The sequence below is a fragment of the Nanorana parkeri genome, unplaced genomic scaffold, assembly GCF_000935625.1.
Source record: "Nanorana parkeri isolate BGI_ZX_2015 unplaced genomic scaffold, ASM93562v1 scaffold625, whole genome shotgun sequence".
Taxonomy (NCBI): domain Eukaryota; kingdom Metazoa; phylum Chordata; class Amphibia; order Anura; family Dicroglossidae; genus Nanorana; species Nanorana parkeri.
The window spans coordinates 627,806-640,382 of record NW_017306893.1 but is presented as its reverse complement, the minus strand read 5'-3'; the positions used below and the strand labels follow the sequence as shown (position 1 = coordinate 640,382).

The 12,577-nt window shown below is 41.3% G+C and overlaps 1 protein-coding gene across 1 annotated transcript in view; it reads right to left on the bottom strand.

Annotated features, from left to right (window-relative positions):
- Positions 1-7,041, bottom strand: part of LOC108792285 (SH3 domain-containing RING finger protein 3-like) — a gene marked incomplete at its 5' end in the record, with an annotated part of 152,550 nt that extends 145,509 nt beyond the window's left edge. Inside the window, one exon of the mRNA XM_018563027.1 lies at positions 6,742-7,041. Coding sequence (XP_018418529.1) covers positions 6,742-7,041 — 300 coding nt within the window. The remainder of the gene's footprint in view (positions 1-6,741) is intronic.
- Between the last annotated feature and the right edge of the window lie 5,536 nt (positions 7,042-12,577).

Genomic DNA, 12,577 nt, shown 5'->3' with positions numbered 1-12,577 from the left:
AATCTTTCTTTTTTTGTATGGAAAACAGAATGATTCCTATCAGTTGCAATAATTTTTAGCATGCTGTAAAATATCTGCACTCAATGCCACAGCTACCAGAAATGGAAGCAGAGAACAACAAGACAGAGGTCAGAGGAAGAGTATTTATGTGTAGTGCTCGCAGGGTCTCTGAACACCAAGTGCGGGAGTGAGGGTGGACATTGTGGATGGCGCTGGCAAGGGTGGTGATGTGCGGTGGTGATGACAAGTCCCAGTGGAAGGCAGGGAACAGTGCCTGCACACTGAGTGAAGAAGCAGGCGGAAGGAGGCGAGCATGCTAGGAGGTGAGAAGCTTGGAAATGGTTGTGACAGGAGCAGAAACGATAAAGTGAGGCAGAGTAAGGGGGGCTCATCAGGCGATGAGGGGACCCTAAAACGGGTGCCAGACTGCAGGGCATACAGAGAAATGCATGAACAAGCAAGAATGAAGAGGTGAGGATACCACAGGGTAAGAACAGTCCTGTGTTACCTGTCTGCCTACGGCACTCTGAAAGAGCTGGATATTGTGAGAGAGCAGGGCACTGTGAGAGAGATGAGCATTGTGAGAAAGCCAGAGTCTGTGGGGTGAGAGCTAAAGAGGTATTGGGGAGAACTTGTGGGAAGCAGCTGTGAGAGAGTTTCAGGTCTACTGTGAGAGGCCTGGTTCTCCGGTAAAAGGGCAGATGTGTAGAGAGATTCAGTGACAGGGCTGTGTGGTGACTATATAGACAAGCTGGTGAATGATGTAAGACCTGTGAGGCCTTCATTGCAGCAACTGTAAAAGCATGTGTCTGTGAAGGTTCTCATTAATCAAGGTCATAGTATATCTGTAAAAAAGAAATCAAAGCAACTGGAATTGCTGTAATTTTCTTGAAGACGTTTCACTGGACATGCAACCAGCTTTCTTAATTCAGGATGACTTGTACAAAAATTCTCTGGGAATAAATATGGTGAATGGTGCTCCAATCAACAAAATCTATTAATCAGAGCCAGCATGGGGTCAGAGACCTCATGAAGGTAAGGTGTTGATTGCATTTGCATAATTGGAACTAGCAAGTGTTATTAACCCACCCAGAGAGAGGTGTTAAAACAAAATTGTATGTGGCAGACAATAGACATCCCGTACCCGTCTCTATTCAAGCTTGGCTTCTCTATTTTTACATAAATGGCCTCTTAACACCTCTTTTAAACCAGTCCTCCTCTTTTGAGAAGGATTGGTTAAAAAAAATGTGGAAGGGTATGCCTGTATAATATGAGTGTTCTCAAAGCAGATGAGAGAGATGATATGAAAAAATTGTGTGTAAAGTTTTTAAATTAAAGAAACACATAGGAAATGAATCATAGGCATAAGCTTTCTAGCATTGAGGACACGGAAGAGACACAAGATCACAAATATTCTTTAAATATATTAATAGTAAAAAGGTAAGGTCAGAGCATGTGGGTCTCATAAAAGATGAACAGAGGAAGTTGGTAACAAATGACAGGAAGAAAGCAGACGTACAAAATACATACATTATAAAATCTACATAAAAACAAAACACGGGGAGCGTGGCCAGAGCTCAAGGCAAATGGAGGCTTAGTTCAGAGATCCCGCTCGAGCCCGCATCGGTGACACTATTATTAACGATTGGGTCACCGCTTACACCCTTTGCTCTGTTCAGCACTCCTCACCATGCCTTCAGCGATGACCTGCAAGGAGAAGGATGGATCGCGGCCACAAAAACTTACAGCGTTCTTCACTGCTGCAGCACAAGGCCGCAGCCAAGATGGTGCTAGATCTCTCTCTCCTGCTTCTACCAACGACACTGGTGATAGAGCTCACAACTCTCCTCCTCCAGATCTCTCCCCTTCTGGACAGGCTTCTTTCTCTCCGCTGCCTCAGTTTCCCTCCACTCCCTTTGGCCAGAGCCCAGCTAAATCGAGACCAAGAATGTCTGTCTCTACACAGCCTGATACTGAGGCGAGCCCTATCCATCTATCCCTGGATGACACATGTGCTCTTGTGGAATCCATTGATGTATACCCCAACCTTAGATCAGCCAGTATCTGATACTACATTAAAGGACATGCTTCTGTCATTAGGATCCACTATCCACACAGATATGCAATCTCTTATGCGCCAGTTTAAAGATGAAGTGCAACAAATAGGTGACTGTGTTTCCCACATGAAAAACAAGATGGGGGAATTTGCATCCACTTTTAATGACTTAGTGGATTCTCACAACAGCAGAGAGGATGATGTTGATTGGCTCAAGGCAAAGCTGGTGAATTAGAAGATCATTCCCGCTGTAACAACGTGAAAATCTGTGACATTTCTGAATCAATTCAACAAAGTGAGCTGCTTTCTTATGTCCAAGATCTGTTCCACACTGTCCTGCCTGATCTTCCTGATATCGACCTCACTACAGAACGAGTTCATTGGATTCCCAAGCCTTCTCACCTCCCTGATTCACTACCCAGGGACACATATTAATTTTTTCCATGTGAGAGAACAGTTAATGTGAATTTCCCAAATCTCTGCTTTACATGAGAAATATGCTCACCTTCAATTTTTTTACGACGTCTCAGGACACTCTGTCGCTCAGATGAAAACTCTTACCCATCACCAAAGCTCTGAGAAATCATAGGATCCCCTATAGATGGGGCTTTCCAACCAAATTAATTGTTACCAAGGACAATGTGTTATATACTATTACATCCCTTGAACATGGGGCTGGTTTTACTGCGCCAATGGGACATTATCATACCTCCTACCCCATGGCGACCTACACCAACCCATAAGAAACTGGGTGCGGAGTGGCAAACTGTGATAAAACGTAAAACCAAAGCCACCACCTGATCTGGCTGCTTCTCCTCTGCAATCTTGCTAGTCCTTCTTCTATTCACACTGATGCCGGCAAGGGCCACTTGAGAAAACCTCATACTGCTGAGCAGTTCCATTGACTGCCTCTTGACCCCAATTTGGGCCACTTTTTTATTGTTGCTCTTTATAGTTTTCACACTTTGTGGACTATTTTTCTACTTTTTTAATGCCTACATGTTTCCACCTTTTTTGCAGCAAATCCGCTCCTACCTGCTACTTCTGGACTGTGCTTTTTGGATCATTGTTACCTGGAGTTCTTCAGCTTAACACATGGTCAATTTCATCTACCTTCCTTTAAGATGTATGCAATTTACATAAATTTAGATTTTATCACCTAGTTTTATTTTATGGGAATAAAAATTGTGTCTCTTAACTCTAAAGGTCTGAACCACCCTGCTAAACATTAATCCCTTTGGAAAGATGCACTGAAGTTGGGTGCTGATATTCTCTGTGTTCAAGAAACCCATTTTTGTTATCATAATTCGACCAAATGCTCTCACCCACAACATGAAAGTGGGCGTTATGATAGCAAATTTCTGTTTGTGCTGCATCTAAATCCTTAATATAGAACAAAAGTCTTGAGCAGCTGAAAAACCATAAGGTGGAAGTATACCATCGTCACATCCACCCTATCGATGTACATTAAAATAAAGACTTCCCTCTGGAACTAGCTTCACATACATCCCAGTTCCACTATTTAACTAAAAAATAACAGTCCCACCTTCTATGGGTGGCGATCCAAAGTTAACATTTTGTAGATCGACTTCCAGGGTCCACCTATGCCTATATAAAAAGTCTTCCACCCACAGCCACCAACCAAATGATTGACATAAAGCAAATGTAGTACCAATATTCAAAACAGGGTCGAGATGTCCACTGAGAAATTGTCAGCCTAACATTAATAGTATGTAAAGTATGTAAAGTTTTTGAGGGACCAGTAAAAGACTACATGCAAGATTTTGTGAAAATAGTATCATAAGTAACAACCAGCATGTTTTGAACAACCTGTCAACACTTTATGAGGAGGTAGGCATTAATTCAGATAAAGGTAGGCCATCTGGATCTTGCTAAAGCATTTGATAGAGTACCTCATAAATGCTTAATTTGCACATTAAAGTCCATTGGCATTGAAAAAGCTGTATGCACATGGATAGAAAGCTGGTTATAGGAACGCATCCGCAGAGCAATGATAAATGGCTCTTTCTCCAAAGGGTCTAAGGTTGTGCCCAAGGCTTCTGTCTTAGGGCCAATACTGTTCAGATTGTTTATCAAAGGAGAACTATGGGGTTAAGTCTTTTCCCCATAGTTCTCCTTAGGGTAACGGGAGGATACAAACTAGCGTCCTCCCGTCACCCTAATCTCAGTATACCACAAGCTGTAGCTCGCGGTTTACTGAGACGCCGCAACTGAAGCGGATCCCGACAATTGTGCCAGGATCCGCCCAGCTGCGTGACTGACAGCTGGCTCTGCCTATCTAGAGGCAGAGCCAGCTGTACCCGCCCCCTCCCCCGTCCGATCCACCAGTCAGCGCTGGCGGATCGGAGTGGGGAGGGGGGAATCCAGCCCCTCCCCGTCACGGCAGAGAGCCATGACAGGATCGACAGGTGAGCGAACGCCGGTATGTGTTCGTTCACCTCCCAATCTACTGATCGGCTAGAACTATGAGGTGAGTGAAAAGCACTCACCTCATAGTTTTCCTTTAATGATATGGAGGTTGGGATCCTGAGTTTAATTTCAGTGTTTGCTGACAATAATAAACTATGCAGGGAAATACACAGGATATAGCAATGTTACCACTGTGAAAAATATTTTGATAACAATATGCAGTTAATGCATGTAATTACAATTCACTTTATGACAATTTTTTAATGTCTTCATTCATTTTCTCGCAAACGCATGGACCAAGCTACCCAGCCAATGTGAGAGTGACAGGAGTTTGGACAAACACTGCCTGAGTGCTTGGACATTTGCAGCAACAGTTTTATTTTATATTCAAAAGAAAATATAGACCATGCGCATAAACAGTATTGTAGGCACCCCTGGTAGTGGTATAGTTTGCCGCAATCCCTGTCACTGTCAGTTTTGTTGAACATAAGTTATATACTGTATATTTGTCCTGATTTATAGGGTATATCATATGTCTTGGATTTCAGTTTATTTTAGGAGTTATAGGTCACAAAATACAAGGAGTGAAATAAAATGTTAGTGTGGAACAATTTTAGAATGTGGTGTTTGTCTACTATCTTTAATAGCCTCCTCTGCACTATATTTTTTTAAATTAAATTAATTTTATTTTTGTTAAACTTTTTTATTTTTTGAAACCATTTTCTTATTTCTAACTTTTTCTTTTTTTTAATTCTTAACAATTTTAATAACTATTTTTTATTTTAAAATGTATTTATTTTTTAAAACTAGGGGGCACTAAGGGGTTATTTTATTTTATTTACAGGGGCTTTGATACTTAGTATCTCTAAGTAGAATACAGTATTCTGTTGAGAGATACTTTATATCAGTTTGTAAACACACAGCCGACTCCTGCAGCACTCAAAATAGTCAGCTGTTGCTGGCTGTGTAACTGTCACAGCTCTGCGATCACAGCGTTCAGCTCTCACTGTGATCACAGAACTGTGACCACCTAATCTACTGTTTAGGGTCTGCCTTGTACCCAGAGTGACCCATCAACAGCAGTGATTCAATGAGCTGCTGGTCCCTTCACGGATCAGCACTCATTGTACCACATGACGGGATTATCCTGTCACCAGTCGTTAATGAACCGAACAATGGTGATGGGATAATCCCGTCATCGGTTGGAAAGGGGTTAAAATGAACAAGACATAGCCATTTTGTTCCTTGGATACCCTTTGGCACCCTTGGTTGAACAGTTTATCTATATTCAGCAGCTATCACCACTGACAGCCTACTTGTATTTTTGCCATTAACCTGGGAGTACCATCTACCCCCTCCTCTGAAAGGGCAGAAAGTTTTCTCCAATCATGAACACATGGTGTTCTGTAACATATGGTCCATAAACAGCATACAAGAAACACAGTCTACCTGCTTCTCTTTTCAATCCAGGAATAGTTGTAGTGCACTAGGCCACTCTGTTCATAAGAAATGTCTTGTTGGCATTAACCTGGAGTTCTGGAACACCCTCTGCATCCTCTCTGTGCCCACACAGTGTTGTGTGAGTGTCCTAAGGACAGGGCATTGTTTTATTTCCTTCAACCCTTTACTCCCATCCAGCTATTTAAAACTCCCCCAGAGTTTTCGCTGTCACGAAGCAGGGATATTCCTCCTAATGCAGAGATTCTGGACAAAAGTCTGGGAATAAATTATAAGCAGCTTTTCTGATACAGTTGCAATGTGTCATAGATTGCACTATTTTTCATTTCATTTCTTTATATTCCATGTTCGCATGCACATTTTTTAACATATACCTGTGTGGGTTACCAAAGTTTCAAAATTAAGTGCTTTCTACAGTCACATTAAGGTAACTGCTAGTACTTTTCTAACCTGCAAATTCTTCAGAGAGCCCCCTTACCCTGAGGGCAAACTGTAACTGAGGACTTGACTTCTCTATTTACAAAGCTATTCCCCGTTCCAAGGAATGAGGAGACTTACTTGATATACAAAAGAGGATTTGAGGTTTAATAAAAATACCTGCATGTACTTTGAATGCCCGGAGCAGTCAGTAAACGGATCTAAATGAATATATGTTAACTGAGCTAATGTTTAGTTTTTCCATGTCCTCAAATTATTCTGGTGCAAATAACTTTTTAAATCTAAGCACCGAGTATAAATTGTATGGTAAAAATCGGTATAGTATAGTTGTCAAATACCCACAAGACTTTTTTTAATACCTTGGTGAATGTTAAACAATCCTTATCTTGATCTTTATCCTTGATTTCAAAGTCATAAAGTGTTTTTCCTTGTGGAGGAGGCTGGCTAAGTGGCTTGATGCACTGGATGTAGCTGGCAGGGAAGAATCCACGGTTTCCATTTAACTCTCCATGATACCAGTTCTCATCCACCTTCCGTCGCAGAATAATGATGTCACCCTTGTTGAACTTGAGATCCCCAGGTTCTTTTCCCTCATAGGTATATAGTGCTCTTCCACATGGCAACTGAGAAATATTCTGAGAAAGAAAGAGAATATCATGTTATATTGAGCTTCATTAAAACCAAAGCTAGCAGTCACACTGGGAAACAGTTACAACATTAAGTAAAGTTATTATGTATAATGCACACTTCTGCGTATAAAACATTATAGAATCAGTCCTTGCAGAAGGGAATTTTCAGTTCTCAGTAGGTTTCACTTAGTTAAATCACTGAAAGCCTTTTAATAGTTGCTTAAGTCTATATTTTTATATCTGATCTTTGGTCACTTGCTATAGCAGGTACAAGAGGTCTCATGCCCCTTATTAGGATTTTTTTACTTATTTGAAATAGGGAATTGAGTATGACCCCGTAAAGAAGGGTGGCAGATCTGTCAACTTTGGCCGAGAGGTTTGGTTGTCAGTCATAAAGACATTTCAAATATCTATGGCAACTTTTCATTTCTGTAAGTTGTAAAATTTGTGACATTCAGACATAGAATTTATGCTTATAGTTTTTTGAAGCCAACTTGGTATTTTTAGACAAAGAAAGCTAAATAAAGAAAATAGGAGCTCACGTAAAGTAAGATTTATAACTCTAAAAATACCAATTACAATGATTCCCATATCCTGTTCATACAAATACTAAAATCCCCTGACTTACAAGGTTGTACTGTAGTGATCTCTTTTTAAACTCAAGAACCACAGAGTGCAGTAGCATCCTTACAAGATACAAGACAGTTGTGTTCCTGAAAACTAGCTGTGATTACCAGCTGAATATTATGTATATCAAAATTCTAATTTAATGTAAGCCTCTACTTTTATTTGACCCTTTTCAAGGAAAAATCCAGACTATGTGCAGACACCACAAAATACCTGATATTACCTTTATTAGCTAGAACAGCCTGTTCTGTGTCCCTCTCTGGTTAGGTTTCATTTTATTACTTGGATCTATCTTTCACTGACATCATGGCTAAGCTCTGCCAACTTTCACAAGATCATCTTAGCATCCAATAGGGACACTCTCATTGGACACAGCAATTCAAGTTGGTTGGGCTCATTCCATAAGGTTGAAAAATCCAGGTCCAAATAACAAAGTGAGTCTAAATCAGATAGAGGTACAGAAGATGCATTTTTGGTTAATAAAGGAAATAGCAAGCATCTTGTACTGTCTGCTATTTATTTTAAAAAATTGTCAGAGGAATAAAGGTTCCTTTTAAAACCTAGCTAAATTAGCCACGTCTAAAGAAAAAACATCTCGGTAAAATTCTAAAGGCAAGCAGTTTGGATCTTTAATTGTAACTTAATAAATTATCTCAATTTCTGAAACAGCAAAATACACTAATATAAAATTAGCTAATCAAAACAAGACTCTCAGAAATAATGTGATTTCTGTGAGTAAGCTATTGAAGATCACTGGGAGTCAATAGTGCCCACGCTGCATCTGCATATGCACCCACTCCCACCACTGACAGCGAATAAAATGCTGAAGTAAAGGTGTGGCCACACACAGCAAAGTGGGATTTTTCACTGTCCTACTTTACAATAGCCAGCTTGTCATAACGCTAATCAAATTTGCTTTTAACTATATTTATTGATTTACTGTAACATCTTCATTCAAATACTGGTAACCCATTAGATATTAGATAATAAAGCATGTATAAGGCACGTGGTTATCATGCTCAAAACCAAATCAGTGATACTTGCCAAAAGTTATTTAACTCAGGTTAATACAAACACTCTGCCGTAGGATAATGTGTGATAAACTCCTTCATGCCGTCAAGCTACGGCAGTAACTTAAAACAATATGGTAGATGAACAGTAAGATATTCAGGGCTGAAACAGGATAAAGCCTGTGGCAACCAACTGACAATTGATTTATCATCACATTGTAATGCTCTTAATTACATTTCTTTGTTCTTGAGATTTGTAGATATAGCAGAGCACATTATTATACTAGGCAGTAATGTATTTACACTATATTGGATGTAATAACAGTTTGACTACTTTTAGCCATTTACTGTTTTGTTTTGTTTTTGGAGACCACAGACAGTTTTACAGTTAGCAATACACAAGGTTTTAGGTTATTATGCATTACTTTGTTCATGGTCATTAGAAGATTGTTATTTGGTGACTCCAACACATATTATTTTTCCTGTCATAAATATATATGCTACAGAATAGATGGAAGGCATCCCAACATTCTGCAACTCTGGTAAAATAATTTATCTTTCTGCTTACAGCATACAACAGAGAATATTTGTACAAAAACATTAAACCTGTTTGGTTTAAAGTGTCACTAAACTCAAGAGTTAAATCTTAAAAATGTATTTAGTATCCTAACTATAAACCAAAAAAGTATATTTTTAGTGTATTTGTACATCACTCAGCTGTACATACTCAAATCATCTCTGAATTCATGCTGACACTGTCCTTCCTTCTGGAGGGTTGCTACCAGGGCCGGACTGGCCATAGGGCAAACCGGGCACTTGCCCGGTGGGCCAGAACACAATCAACCTGATTGTGTTCGGGCCGGTTTGCTATGCCTGATGGCCAGCTCTTAGCAGAGCCGTCACTACTACACAGTAGACACTAGAGGGAGCTGGTGGGGGAGGCCAAAAAAACACTTCCTCACCCAGCTCTCTCTAGTCTCTACTCTGTGCTCTCTCCGGAGCTGCCGCTGGCGCTGTTCCTGTCCCCTGTCCCGGCCGAGATATTTACATATGAATGGGCCGTGGTGATTTGCATAGCAATAAGCCGCTGCCCATTCATATGTAAATATCGCGGCTAATTCATATGCAAATCAATGTTGTCGCCCCCCCCTCCCTGCTAAGGAATAAAAAACTGCCTGACGACTGCAAGAACAAGGTAAGTTTAAGCATGTGTATGGTGTATACGTTTGTTACATTGGCGGTCATTGTGAACACTTTCGTTACATTGGCGGTCAGTGCGAATAGTTTCGTTACATTGGCAGCCGGCAGGGCCGGACTGGCCATCGGCCATACCGGGCAATTTCGGGGGACATTAGAGTGTTAGCTACTTTAGTGCAGAGAATGCCAGGGGGGTTGGGGGGCCAGTGAGATCCGATTCTCTATAGCACTATGTCTGTGAAGGTTCTCATTCATCCAGGTCACATGGTATAGCTGTAAAAAATAAGTCAAGGCAACTGGACTTTCTGTATTTTTCTTGAAGACGTTTCACTGGTCATCCAACCAGCTTTCTCAATTCAGAAATTCCTGAATTGAGAAAGCTGGTTGGATGACTAGTGAAATGTCTTCAAGTAAAATACAGAAAGTCCAGTTGCCTTGACTTATTTTTTACAGATATTCTCTATAACAAGCTTCCTACATTGTTGCAAGGTTTGTGTCAGGTGTAGCCCTCCTGTACTGGCTGGCCCTGCCCCTCGATTGCGCTTCTGTGTTTGGCTCCGGCCCCTGCTGTGAGGCGTGGGGCCTGTTGGTGGTCACGTGATTGGGCTGCTCAGTCTAAAATGCCCGGGCCTATTTTTAGTCCCAGTCCGGCCCTGGTTGCTACTTTTGTTTCCCATGGTGCCTGTGTGTGTGTTGCTCAAAGCTCACTCCTGTGATGAACTACAATCTCATGTTTAATTTACTAATTTGTACTGAGGTTGTAGCCCATCATGGGAGTTAGATTGGAGTGGTGGAGCTTTCCAACACACAAAGGGACCATTGGGAAGAAAAGTAGCCATCTTCCAGAAGGAAGGACAGTGTTAGCATGAATTCAGAGAGGATTTGAGGATCTACAGCTGAGTGATACACACATAGGGTACTTGAATGTATTTTAAAGATTTTAGTGTCACTTTTAAATCAGATTGCTAAATGTCTTACCATTGGAGGCCAGATGATATACAGTATATTTCAAACATCATATATGTTTGTGTCAACATCATAGTAATTGATAGAAAGTTAGAAACCAGCATTACAATATAAAGTGCTTTGAATCTTTCAATAAATGCCAGGATGGTTTTTGTGTCCCCAGATGGCTCACAAAATTATGGTGCTCTAAAATATGCCAAAAACCAAGTCATAAGCATATGGAGTTTTCGCATCAGTACCCATATGTAGGGTGATCAGGATAAACCACCTTGCATAGCAAAATAAAGTAGTTGTCCATTAAGAGCCATTATGAGGTATTAAGTGTAACTCCAAATGACTATTATGGCTGAATCTTTCTAGCATGGGAGTCTTGTTTTTGTACATATAATGCAATGTGCTATATTTGTAATGTCCTCCAACTTAACACAGCCAACCATATTGTATAGTTTAAATCAGGGCTCAAAATTTCCACTCGCCCCCTCGCAATTGGCGAGTGAAAATTGCGTGGGGGCGAGTGTAAATCCAGGGGGGAGGACTTCTGCTGCTCCGGCAGCGACGATCGCTGTCTGCACGAAACCTAAATACACCGCTGCTCTTCGGCAGCTCTATAGCGGCAGCGGCTGATGAGAAGAGAGAACTGACACAGCGATCGCTGCTGTTGAAGGAGTAGAATCAGTGCAGCACTGCGGCTGTCCTCACTCCGGTGTTCTATCGAAAGCTCACTGCACAGAGCTCCAGTCTTTCTGAGCACCAGAGGTAGTTAGAGATCTCAAAGAGTTGGAGCTTTCGATAGAACACCGGATCCTGCAGCTTCCTCCGCCCACCTCAGCTGCCATAGGCTGGGAGGAAGTCTGCAGAGCTGCTACTGGCTGGAAGGACAGCACGGGAGAAGCAGGACACCTGGGGCATGGAGGATACATTGCTTTTTTCTGCATTACACTGCTGGTCTCTGTACTCGGCATTACACCACTGGCCTCTGCACTCTGCATTGTTACTGATCTCTGTTCTCTGTGTCACACAACTGACCTGGCGGAGTTAAGGGCGGGGCACGGTAGGGGTCAGGTGGGGCGGCTGGTGGCGAGTAACTCTTAAGGCCTGGCTAGTAGCTCAGGACTTGAAATTTTGAGCCCTGGTTGAAATATATAGGTGTTTAATGATGGTCACAGTCGCTTCTGTTATTCCAACATGCAACACAGCTTGAGAGTGGTTTTGTAGTAAAATGTGTCAGTCACCCAGTACCTTCACACTTGTTTCCATACACAGATAAGATCCCTGCAAAGTCATTTAGTCATAGCCCAACAGTTTGAGAAAAAAATCAAACCCGCCTTACAATAATAAAGACAGTCTCTGCTCACAATGCATATGGCACCTACAGGTATTGTCATGCTCCTGATTTCCAGGATATATTATGCATTCTTCAGTGGATAAAAAGGGAGCAATTCAGCAAGCAGTGTCCAGTAGACGTGGATGCCTTACTGAAGCTGGCACCCCACCAGTTTTGCCTGTCCTCCCTGGCTACGTCAAAGTTATCTCCTGTGTCCTTTGGGCGAACCCCTCTTATAAGGACCAGCCACGGTGTGCTAATGTACCAGTAAACAAGTCTTTTTTTGTGGTGACTTAATAGAATCTTTTTCAAAAAACTAAAGTTATAGGATTTGTTGGCCCATTGTACACTAATAATATACTTAAAATGTTATACTAGTAACCGGAAGATATATTTGCAAAATTTTAAACCCCCAACATTATCAAGCTGAATTTTACTGCCA